We start from the raw sequence: 12,288 nt of genomic DNA, 5'->3' as shown, positions 1-12,288 counted from the left end.
ATAAGAAGGCGGACAAAATTCTATCCACCTTCCTATAGAATGTGGGAGAAAAAAAAACTGGTATCATGGACAAAGAATATGTAACCTTGGGAGCTATGACCATTTTGATAGTGTCCAGTCTACCCCACCAAGTTAAATAGAGGGGAGACCAACGAAGAGTGAGGTCTTCGAGGGTTTGTAAAATGTGCCCTTCAGCATTGGATATTGTGAGGGAAGGGTCTGAGTGGAAATATATACCTAAATATTTAAGACTTTTGGAGACTTTATGTGTAGCAGACTGTGAAAGATCAACCAAAGATCCCATGATATTAAGAGGTAATAGTTCAGTCTTATGCCAGTTGATTTTGTATCCAGAGAGGACCGAGTATGCCGTAATTTGCTGGAGAAGGTGAGGAAGTGAGGAGTCAGGATTAGATAAAAACAACAATACATCATCTGCATAAGCTGACAACTTGTATTCCTCTGATCCAATGCATACACCTTTAATCATAGAATTTTGACGGACTGCAATGAGGAGAGGTTCCAAAGCCAGGTTGAATAACAACGGAGAAAGGGGGCAGCCTTGCCGCGTTCCTCTGTAGAGGGAGAAAAAAGGGGATCTACGGTTATTGATATAGAGGAATGCATTTGGGGAGTGATAAAGAAGCTGGATCCAAGAGAGAAACTTAGGACCAAATCCGAATTTGCGGAGAGTAGAAAAAAGAAACGACCATTCGACGCGGTCAAAAGCTTTTTCCGCGTCCAGTGAAACTGCAATGACCGGTGAAGGAGCAGAAAAAATAGCGTCATGTATATGAAGAAAAAGTCTGGTATTATTGGCGATTAATCTATTTTTTATAAAGCCGGATTGGTCTGGATGGATTAAATGGGGCAGAACTTTGGATAATCTGGTGGCTAGTACCTTAGTAAATATTTTGTAATCTGTATTAAGCAATGAGATGGGTCGATAATTGCCTATCTCCGTTGCATCTCTTCCTGGCTTTGGGAGTACCACTATACATGCAGTAGTGAAGGACGTAAACGACTGTGATTGAACCGGAGCCAAAGAGTAGTATTGCTGAAGATGGGGAATAAGTTCTTTACGAAAGGCTCTGTAAAAATCCGTAGTAAAGCCATCAGGACCTGGGGCTTTTCCAGTAGGGAGAGCATTAATAGCAGATTCAATTTCCTGGGAAGTGATTGGAGACTCCAGATCATGGCATTGTTGATCGGAAATCGAAGGGTGAGAGATAGAGGAGAGAAAAGAATATATGTCCGCTTCTGAAGCTTGGGTTTCCGTCTGATATAGCTTGGCGTAGAAGTCTCTGAAGGCCTGCAGTATGTCCTCATCCTGTGTAAGAACTTGGTGAGACGCGGTTTTGATTTTGACAATTCGCTTCTTATCCTCTCGTTTCTTTAAATATGAAGCCAAGAGGTGTCCACATTTGTTATTTTCCGCATAGTAGGTAGCGTTGTTATGAAAAATATGAAGACGTACTGACGCACTGAGAAGCTGGTTATATTGGAATTTCGCTTTCAAGACATGCTTTAAGGAGGCGGAGGTCGGATGTCTTATGTGTTCCGCTTCTAAAGAAGCGACAGACCTCTGAAGATTAATCAATTCCGCTTGATTAGCCTTCCGTTTATGCGCTGAGTAACTAATAATTTCCCCTCTAATAGTAGCCTTGTATGCATCCCAGATCACTGAGAAGGAGATCTCTGGGTCAGAGTTGATGAGGAAATATTCAGTTGTTTTATCACGTAATCGAACCAGAAAGTCTGGATCTGAGAGGAGTTGAGCGTTGAATCTCCATAATTTGTCGGATGTAGTGGGGTGACGTAGTCCACATTGAAGGACGATTGCCGCATGATCGGAGACTAGTATCGGAGCGATCGACGCAGAGAAAATCTGCGGGATTAAGCAGGTAGAGATTAGGAAATAGTCAATTCTGGAGTAAGAAGAATGAGGAGCGGAAAAAAAGGTGTACTCCTTCTCGCTAGGGTTCAGAAGTCGCCAAGCATCGACAAGACCGAAGGAAGTCATAAGATGGTTGAGAGTCTTGCTAGATTTTGAGATGGACAAACGTGCAGTAGATTTTCTATCAATAAAGGGATCAAGAGTCTGATTGAAGTCGCCACCGATAATAGTTGATGTGGAGTCATTAGCCAGTAGTTGAGTAAAAGAATCGTGGAAGAAAGAAGGATCATCAATGTTGGGAGCATACAGGTTTAAAAAAGTGTACGGCTCCTTAGTAATTAAAGCTTGAATAAGATTCCACCTGCCGTCCAGGTCCGCTGACTGAGAAGTGATCGTAGCATCCAATCGTTTGTGAATAAGAATAGCCGTGCCCCGTTTTTTATGGACCGCAGGGCTAAAGAAGACTTGACCGACCCATAATTGTTTCAGTTTGAGGGATTCAGTAGTCGTCAATCGCGTCTCCTGAAGCAGAGCAATATCAGCTCGTAGAGATTGTAAATAGGTGAGGATTTTTTTCCGCTTGATTGGGTGTGATAGTCCTTGGACATTGAGGGAAACCACATTAAACGAAGCAAGTGTGGCTGTCATGATGCTGGAAGTTCAAAAAGATAAATGAAAAAAAAAATGAAAAAATGTGCTCTCAAAACAGACAGTCCTGGAACCCAGTTATTGCAGACAGGTAGGGATGCGAGAGCAGAGGGGGGAGAAGAGAAAAAGGAAAAAGAGCAGTAAAAGGAAAAAGGTATGAGACAGACAGATATGATAAGACAGAAGACGGGAGGTAGAGGAGAAGTGAACCAAAAGGATTCCAAAAAAGAAAAAATAAAGCACAACCTGTGCCAAGCGAAAGTCCCGGTCGGGACAACAAAAATGGGCCTCTAGGCGGACCACTGGCCACAACCAAACGAGCTGCACCGCTCAATGTAACAATAAAATAATCGGATTCCAATTAGGAAAAAAGACAAAATTAGGCAGTCATATAGCATCGTTTTCCCAGTTACAAAACATGAGAGGGAAAAACTGAAATATATTCACATGGCACGATCGCCACAAGATCCGGATTCAGGTCACCATGTCCTGGGTATTTCCAATGGACTGGAGATATAGCTCTAAGTCTAGAGGTTGTTGAAAGAGTTTCGTCTGATTAAGATATGTTACTCGCATCTGAGCCGGGTACAGTAGACCATATTTAGCCCCAATCTGTTGAAGTCTCGGGCGCAGGGCAAGGAACTCTTTTCGCCGTCCCGCGGTGGCTTTAGCCAGATTGGGGACGAAGAGCACATTGCGTCCTTTGTATTGCACCGGCGCTAGCGTTCTGGCAGCTGTTAAGATTTGCAAGACCTGTGGATGTCTCAGCAGTTTAAAAATAATAGGTCTCGGATACTTGGAGTTGTGGAGCGGCCTGGAGGGAACTCGATGTGCACGCTCGATTTCTAAAGGAAAGTGAAACTCCAAACTTAAGCTGGTAGTAAGCAGTTTGGTAAGAAAGCCATTAAGGTCATTGCCCTCGTCGCCTTCCGGAATACCAAGTATTCGAATATTATTCCGGCGATTTCTGTTCGATAAATCTTCCATGCTAGCCTGTAATCGTTCCATGTCTTTAGTAATTTGGGGAACAGAAACGGTAGTTAATAGCAGAGAGGAGACCTGAGACTCCACGTCATCTAAACGAGACCGGTATGCTTCAAGTTTACTAGAAACAGTTTGTAAGTCCCCCCCGTAGTGCGTTAGTGGCGTCAATGTTGACATTTACCAGATCTTTCAGTTGCCTCAATTCGGTAAGTACGACGTCCGCCGATGCCATAACTTTTGATGGCGGGGCCTTATCCGGCGACGGAGGATCGGCCTTGGTGCGTTTAGTGCCTGAGGTCGCTGCGAATGCCGCTTCTATTTTCCCTAGCTTACTCGACGCCATCGTGAACTCTAGCAAAAAGAGAACTAACTCGATAAATATGAGAGTTCTGGGAAAACGCTGAGTTGTAAATTTCCGTACTTGTTGAAAAGGCTGGAGCGGAGCTGCAAGCTTAGGCGGCCATTTTGATCGCTGCGCGAGAGCGCCCCCCATTATTATACATTTTAACTTGCCCTTTCTCCAGTATGTGCAGAACTTCAAATCAAAAACCACTAGTTTGCTGCCCTAAAGGACTGGAGTTGGACTCCATTGTCACATGGATATAAAAAATCTTTCGGCACCATTCAATAATGAACTTCTGAGTCCAGAAATTGATACTAGAGTAAAATTCATATGGCAATCACATCCTTTATTTGTCCATATTGTTGCGGTCTGCACCGCTTCCCCTCTCTTCCCCGTGACCAGTGCCTACCTCCGCGTCTGGGGAAGCCGCACTCCGCGGTTTCCAGGACCCAAGGACGCGCTCAGTTCCATGTGGCAACCGCCATTTGCCTGTCTCTCTCACCGCGGCCACGCGCGCGAGTACGGCCACTTTGAGCGCCCAGAACCCAGAAGTCAAGCCCCGCCTGCGCTGATGACGTCACGATCCGAGACAGATATAACCGGCGTCCGGACGTTCCATCATCGCCTTGCAACGAGGTTCACTACAGTCTTGTAGTTCTGAGTTGCGCTTCGTCTTGCTGAGTTCCTGCCGCTGACCTTTGAGTTCCTGACTACGCTCTGCCTGCCGCCTGCCTCGACCCCAGTTCGTCCCTGACTACGCTCTGCCTGCTGCCTGCCTCGACCCCGGTTCGTCCCTGACTACGCTCTGCCTGCTGCCTGCCTCGACCTCGGTTCGTCCCTGAGTACGCTCTGCCTGCTGCCTGCCTCGACCCTGGTTCGTCCCTGACCACGCTCTATTGCCGCCTGCCTTTGATCCCGGCTCGTCTCTATTCCTGCTTCAGCCTTCAGCCTTGCCTTCACCTGCTGGCTGCGGACCCCGCTCCAGGTTTATACTTGCTCCTACTCACATCTGCTCATTTAGAGACTCTATTATCTTTGGACTTCCTGGGTCTCTATTGCTGGACTCTCTCTCTAGTACCCAAGTCCCAAGGTGCCAGAACCCTACGGGCCCCTCCTGGGGGGTTCTGGGTACCCGGGTGAAGATCTTGTGCTAGACTCAATTACTATTGGACTTCCTGGTTCTCTGTTACTGGACTCTTTCTCTGGAACCTAAGTCCCTAGGAGCCAGGACCCTACGGGCTCCTCCTGGGGGGTTCCTGGTTTCCGGGCAATCACCTGGTGAACACTTTGAGCCTTGGCTCCGCCTCCCGGCCTACCCCGCCTCTCGTGGTAGGTCGGCCCAAGGGTCCACTATTCCACAGCAGTACCCAACTGCAACAGTTTGCAAGGCCATGGACTTGGCGGAGACCCCGAGCCTTCAGGCCATCTCGTGAATGGCTCAACGCCTCCAGCAGCAGCAACACTGCATAGACACCCTAGCAGCTACTGTAGAGCAGATGGTCGCCCAGCTAGAGGTTTCTGCTCGGGAGTCACATCAGGCATCCACTGTCTCTACTGCCTCAGTTATGCAGCTACCTACGCCCCCCCCCCCCCCCCCGGTATGCCGGGGACAGCAAGTCCTGCCGAGCGTTTTTAAACCAGTGTCAAGTACGGTTTACCCTTTTGCCGGCCCAATTCCCTTCTGACGCAGAGAAAGTGGCTTTCATATTTTCACTCCTGGACGGTAAGGCCCTTAACTGGGCTTCACCCTTGTGGGAACACCGGGACTCTATGCTACAGAATCTGGAGGAGTTTCTCCTCAATTTTCGGCTTGCCTTTGACGACCCGGCACGCCTAAGTGCCGCAGCCTCAGAACTCCTGACCCTCCGGCAAGGAACACGCCCAGTGGCGGATTATGTTATCGAGTTCCGCACGCTAGCCATGGAGTTCGGTTGGCAGGACGACTGTCTGAAGGGCATCTTCCTTGAAGGACTATCCGGCCGAATCAAGGATGAGCTGGCAGGTCGAGACCTACCAGGGGACTTGAACGATCTCATTGACATAGCTGGTAGGGTGGACCGTCGTCTCCAGCAGCGAGATAAGGAGATCCGCTCGTCCCGCAGACCGCCTCCTCCGTCATCTACCACTTCTAGATCCCGGGCTCTCGGGGCTTCTCCTACTCCGGTGTCTAATGGGGAACCCATGCAGGTTGGCAGATCTCCACTGACTCCTGAGGAAAAGAAGAGACGGCGTACGCTTGGCCTCTGCCTCTATTGTGGAGGCAAGGGGCATTTTCTCTTGACTTGCCCGGAGCGTCCGGGAAACGCTCCTGCCTAGGCTATTATGAGGAGCTACACCTAGGCGCTTCCGGATCAGCTCCTCTGTGCACATTGCCTGTAACCCTGAAGTTTCCTGGAGGGGAACTCCAGGTCCGTGCGTTCATAGACTCAGGTGCAGAAGGGAACTTTATAGCGGCCGACCTGGTGGCCCAGCTCGCCCTCCCCACAGTGCAAAAGGTCCCTCCGCTGCGTATCTCATCCATCCGAGGCACTCTGCTCCCCGGGGCCATTACCTGCTCCACAGCTCCCGTTACTCTACAAACCGGATTATACCATTCAGAGCAGATCTCTTTGCTTGTCTTAGAGCGAGCGGTGCACCCCTTGGTTCTGGGACTGCCGTGGCTCCGTCTGCACTCGCCCCTAATACAATGGGATGACTTTCAGTTGGTTCGGTGGGGGCCAGCCTGCTTTGAACACTGCTTGCAACTTCCGCATCCGCCTAGACCCCTGAACGTCTGCTCCTCCCAGCTGTTGCCTGAGCCATAACAGTTCTTCGAGGATGTTTTCTCCAAGGAGATGGCAGAGCTTCTTCCGCAGCATCGGCCGTTTGACTGCCCCATTGACTTACTGCCCGGTACCACCCCGCCTCGCGGCCGAGTGTACCCTCTGTCTTTACCCGAGACCAAGGCCATGTCGCAGTATGTGACGGAGAACTTGGCCAAAGGGTTCATCCGGCCCTCTCGCTCTCCTGCAGGCGCCGGCTTCTTCTTCGTGGCTAAGAAGGACGGTTCTCTCCGGCCATGTATTGATTACCGGGGCTTGAACGCCATTACCAAGCGGGATCATTACCCACTCCCGTTGATCCCGGAACTGCTGGACCGCCTTCAGGGTGCCCGTGTGTTTACCAAGCTGGACCTCAGGGGGGCCTACAACCTGGTACGTATCCGTCCTGGAGACGAATGGAAGACGGCGTTCAACACCAGGGACGGGCATTACGAGTATCTTGTAATGCCCTTCGGACTCTGCAACGCCCCAGCCGTCTTCCAACACCTCATGAATGAGGTTCTACGAGACTTCCTGAACACTCATGTTATAGTATACCTAGATGATGTACTCATCTTCTCAAAGGATTTGGATTCCCATCGTCATCACGTAAAACAAGTCCTTCAGGTCCCCCGGGAGAACCGCCTTTATGCCAAGATGGAAAAGTGCACCTTTGAGGCTGAATCCCTGCCTTTTCTAGGTTATATTATCTCTTAAACCGGCTTCCGCATGGATCCAGAGAAGGTAGTGGCCATCACCCAGTGGCCTCAACCCAAGGGGCTCAAGGCCCTACAGCGATTTTTGGGCTTCGCTAATTTCTATAGACACTTCATTCCAGGCTACTCTCACCGGGTGGCTCCACTCACAGCTCTGACCCGCAAGGGCGCCGACGCCAGGAACTGGCCTGACGCCGCTGTTACAGCTTTCGCTGATTTAAAGGAAGCCTTCGTTTCCGACGTTTGCCTCCGACACCCGGACCCCTCCAAGCCCTTCATAGTGTAGGTCGACGCCTCCAGTATTGCCGTGGGAGCCGTGCTGAGTCAGCATTCGGATTCTGGACAACTCCTACCCTGCTCCTACTTCTCGAGGAGGTTTCCCCCCGCTGAGAACAACTACTCCATTGGGGACAAGGAGTTATTGGCTATTAAGCTTGCCCTGGAGGAATGGAGGCAGTGGCTCGAGGGGGCGTTACATACCACCACGGTATATACCGATCATAAAAACCTTGAGTTTCTGTCCCAGGCCCAACGTTTGAACCCCCGCCAGGCCCGCTGGGCCTTGTTCTTTAGCCGATTCAACTTCATCCTACAGTACCGACCGGCAGCAAAAAAACGTCCGAGCGGATGCTCTCTCCCGGACATCATGTAACGAAGGGGATCAAGAACAGCCTCAATTCATCCTGGACCCGAGTAAGGTCCGTCTATCAGCCCTGACGGTCCTCGCCCAGGATAGGACCGTAGTTCCTCGCAGGGATCGCCTCACGGCACTACGATGGGCTCACGACTCCCTCGTCGGAGGGCATGCCGGGCGTGAGAGAACAATGGAGCTCCTCAACCGATTTTATTGGTGGCCCAACCTCCGGCGGGATGTCACCACTTATGTGAGGTCCTGTCCTACCTGCGCTCGTCAGAAACCCAGCCCGGGTTCCCCATGTGGTCTCCTTCAGCCCTGACCAATACCCACCGAACCCTGGACACATCTGGCCACAGATTTTGTGGTAGACTTGCCTCCATCTAGTGGCCATACAGTAATCTGGGTCACTGTAGACCGCTTTTCGAAAATGGTGCATTTGATCCCTCTACCTAAGCTCCCATCAGCTCCCGAACTGGCCCTTCTCTTCACTCAGCACATTTTTAGGCTACACGGCCTTCCCCAAGATGTCGTCTCCGACCGAGGTCCCCAGTTTGTGGCACGTTACTGGAGAGCCCTTTGTAAGTGTTTCAAGGTGAAACTTAACTTCTCCACTGGCCTTTCACCCGCAGAGCAACGGGCAAACCGAGCGGATGAATCGGATCCTGAAGTCCTACCTCCGGTCCTTCGTGAATGAGAAACAGGATAATTGGTCTGAACTATTGCCCTGGGCCGAGTTCGCCTACAATAATCAGGCTCACGCGGCTACTGGCAGGTCTCCATTTCAAGTGGTGTACGGGAAGCACTTAAGACCACCACTCCCTCTTGACGCTTCCAGCGCTTCACCTGCTGCCCAAGTCACAGCACAGCAGCTGCGAGCACTGTGGCATGGAACCCAGCGCAAACTGCGCCGTGCAGCTGCCTCCGCCAAGCAAGTGGCCGATCGCCACTGACGGCCAGCTCCAGCCTACCAGCCAGGAGATCGGGTGTGGCTCAACACCAGGAATATCCATCTCCGCCTTCCATCACGAAAATTTGTACCCCGGTTCTGCGGTCCCTTCCGGGTAGCTGAGAGAGTGGGCCTGGTATCCTATCAACTGAGACTGCCGTCCACCCTACGGATCCATGACGTCTTTCATGTATCCCTGCTCAAACCCGTGGTCCTTTCACGCTTCCACCGCGCACCTCCGGATCCCACCTCTGCACCCATAGATGATGATCCTACGTATCAGGTACGAGAGGTTGTGGACATCCGTTTCCACAACCGCAGGTGGGAGTACCTCCTAGCCTGGGAGGGTTGCGGTGACGAGGATAATACATGGGAGCCCAGCCGTAACATCCTCGACAAGGATCTTCTGCAACAATTCCACCGGGACCATCCCGAGAAGCCCGGGCCTCTCAAGAGGGGCCGTAAAGGGGGGGGGGGTACTATTGCGGTCTGCACCGCTTCCCCTCTCTTCCCCGTGACCAGCGCCTACCTCCGCGTCTGGGGACGCCGCACTCCGCGGTCTCCAGGACCCAAGGACGCGCTCAGTTCCATGTGGCATCCGCCATTTGCCTGTCTCTTTCACCGCGGCCTCGCGCGCGCGCGCGAGTACGGCCACTTTGAGCGCCCAGAACCTGGAAGTCAAGCCCCGCCTGCGCTGATGACGTCACGCTCCAAGACAGATATAACCGGCGTCCGGACGTTCCATCATCGCCTTGCAACGAGGTTCACTACAGTCTTGTAGTTCTGAGTTGCGCTTCGTCTTGCTGAGTTCCTGCCGCTGACCTTGGAGTTCCTGACTACGCTCTGCCTGCCGCCTGCCTCGACCCCGGTTCGTCCCTGACTACGCTATGCCTGCTGCCTGCCTCGACCCCGGTTCGTCCCTGACTATGCTCTGCCTGCTGCCTGCCTCGACCCCGGTTCGTCCCTGACCACGCTCTATTGCCGCCTGCCTTTGATCCCGGCTCGTCTCTGTTCCTGCTTCAGCCTTCAGCCTTGCCTTCACCTGCTGGCTGCGGACCCCGCTCCAGGTTTATACTTGCTCCTACTCACGTCTGCTCATTTAGAGACTCTATTATCTTTGGACTTCCTGGTTCTCTATTGCTGGACTCTCTCTCTAGTACCCAAGTCCCAAGGTGCCAGAACCCTACGGGCCCCTCCTGGGGGGTTCTGGGTACCCGGGTGAAGATCTTGTGCTAGACTCAATTACCATTGGACTTCCTGGTTCTCTGTTACTGGACTCTCTCTCTGGTACCTAAGTCCCTAGGAGCCAGGACCCCTGGGGGGTTCCTGGTTTCCGGGCAATCACCTGGTGAACACTTTGAGCCTTGGCTCCGCCTCCTGGCCTACCCCGCCTCTCGTGGTAGGTCGGCCCAAGGGTCCACTAGTCCAGGGTCCAGCAGTACCCAACTGCAACACATATATAGAAATTGTCACTATCTCACACATTTTTCCTTGCTGGACCTGTTAGAGGGGAGGGGTGAAGCTAGGAACAAAAAAAAATTATATATATATTTTTGACAATTTTATCATTGCTGGCTTATTCTTATCATCATCACACCTAAAGCACTGAGTCATGTCACATAACATGCATGAACTTGCTCTATAGTACTTCTGTTTGTCATATTTTCCATTAGCATATTTCAGTTTTCAGTGTTTAAACCCTTTTTGTTTTGTTTTGCAGAAGAATCATGGAGCAAAGCTTTGCAAAAGAAACAAAATGGGATGTTACCCTGTTCATGTGGCTGCACAGTCTGCTGCAGTAAAATGCTTGGAAGTCATTTTAAGGAGAGGTTAATATAATAAGTATTACTATATTTGTTTAATATTTAAGACAGGATTAGAGAAACATAGAAACATAGAAACATAGAAATGACGGCAGAAGAAGACCAAACGGCCCATCCAGTCTGCCCAGCAAGCTACGCAGTTTATCCATTTTTTTTTTTTTATCTTCCCCCCCACCCCTTTTTTTCTCCCCCTCCCCCGTCACTATTGGCTTCCAGCACCCTCCGGCCCCAATTCCCTTCCACCCCTCCACCAATGCAGAGAGCAGTGCCGTATCCGCATCCCAATGAACATCCAGTTCAATCAGGGGTAGCAACTGCCACAATAAACGGCCACACCCCTGCCCCATACTCTTACCCACCTCTGTTTTGCTTGTTTGTTTTTTGTTTTGGTTTTTTTGTTTTTTGTTTTTTTGGAGATGGCAGCCCTCCAACCTTCCGCTCCGTGAAGGTGGAACACAAACCACTGGCATCCCGCTCCGTGAATGCCTCTGTGGCTACTGCCGCTCCGTGCAGTATTTTGCTGCCTGAAGGTGGAACAACTACTCGCCACTGGCATCCCGCTCCGTGAATGCCTCTGTGGCTACTGCCGCTCCGTGCAGTGTTTTACCACCTCCTCTATATTTATGCCCACTAGACTTGATGGATCCACAGTGTTTATCCCATGCCCCTTTGAAGTCTTTCACAGTTTTAGACTTCACCACTTGTCATCTTTCAATAGTGTAACCTCTTGTCTGTCTTTCCTTTCAGGTGAAGAGTTAGGCTTTTCTGTTGAACAGCACATCAATTTTACTGATAATGGAAAGTGCAGTCCCCTACACCTGGCAGTGCAGAATGGATGCTTGGAAATTGTAAGAATGTGTATAGCCTTTGGAGCAAAAATTGATCTAAAACAGGTAATTATAACTTGCTTCAAAGTACTAATGACAGTTTAAAGTGCTACGGACTATTAATTTATTTTCCATAAGGACCAGTTGATAAAGCTCTGAAATAGTCTATCACGCGATCTAATGGTAATATCTTCCATAAACTGACAGACAGGTGTGTAAATTTGTACGTCATATTTGTATGAATCAATGAATAATTGCTTTGTAATGTAGTTTATTGATTACTATAGAATGGTCTTTGAATCAAAAAGTTTTAAATGTAAAGGGAGTATATTTCAAATAATAATTTTAGTGACCAACAAGATACCCTTGTTTTTGTCTGAAAAACATTATTGGTTTATTTTAAACATGGATTTCTAAACATATATCTATATCGCCATGCTTAAAATGTTTTTCACAGAGTATAAGTAGTAACATAAATGACTAGTTTGATTTTAACCTTCTGGTTTGTGTTTTATAATGTACAGAATGATAATGCCACAGCACTTCATTTTGCTGCCACGCAGGGAGCAACTGAGATTGTTAAATTAATGATGTCTTCTTACAATGGTGATAAATCTATTGTTAATCTTCCGAATGGGAACAATCAAACACCACTTCATATGTAAG

The 12,288-nt window shown here is 49.8% G+C and overlaps 1 protein-coding gene across 1 annotated transcript in view; it reads left to right on the top strand.

Annotated features, from left to right (window-relative positions):
- TRPA1 (transient receptor potential cation channel subfamily A member 1) overlaps positions 1-12,288 on the top strand; it is a 297,071-nt gene that overhangs the window by 60,971 nt on the left and 223,812 nt on the right. The window contains exons 5-7 of the mRNA XM_029591461.1: positions 10,693-10,801; positions 11,543-11,688; positions 12,147-12,283. Coding sequence (XP_029447321.1) covers positions 10,693-10,801; positions 11,543-11,688; positions 12,147-12,283 — 392 coding nt within the window. The remainder of the gene's footprint in view (positions 1-10,692; positions 10,802-11,542; positions 11,689-12,146; positions 12,284-12,288) is intronic.

Source organism: Rhinatrema bivittatum, chromosome 2, assembly GCF_901001135.1.
Source record: "Rhinatrema bivittatum chromosome 2, aRhiBiv1.1, whole genome shotgun sequence".
Lineage (NCBI taxonomy): Eukaryota > Metazoa > Chordata > Amphibia > Gymnophiona > Rhinatrematidae > Rhinatrema > Rhinatrema bivittatum.
This window is presented reverse-complemented; position numbering and strand designations above follow the sequence as displayed.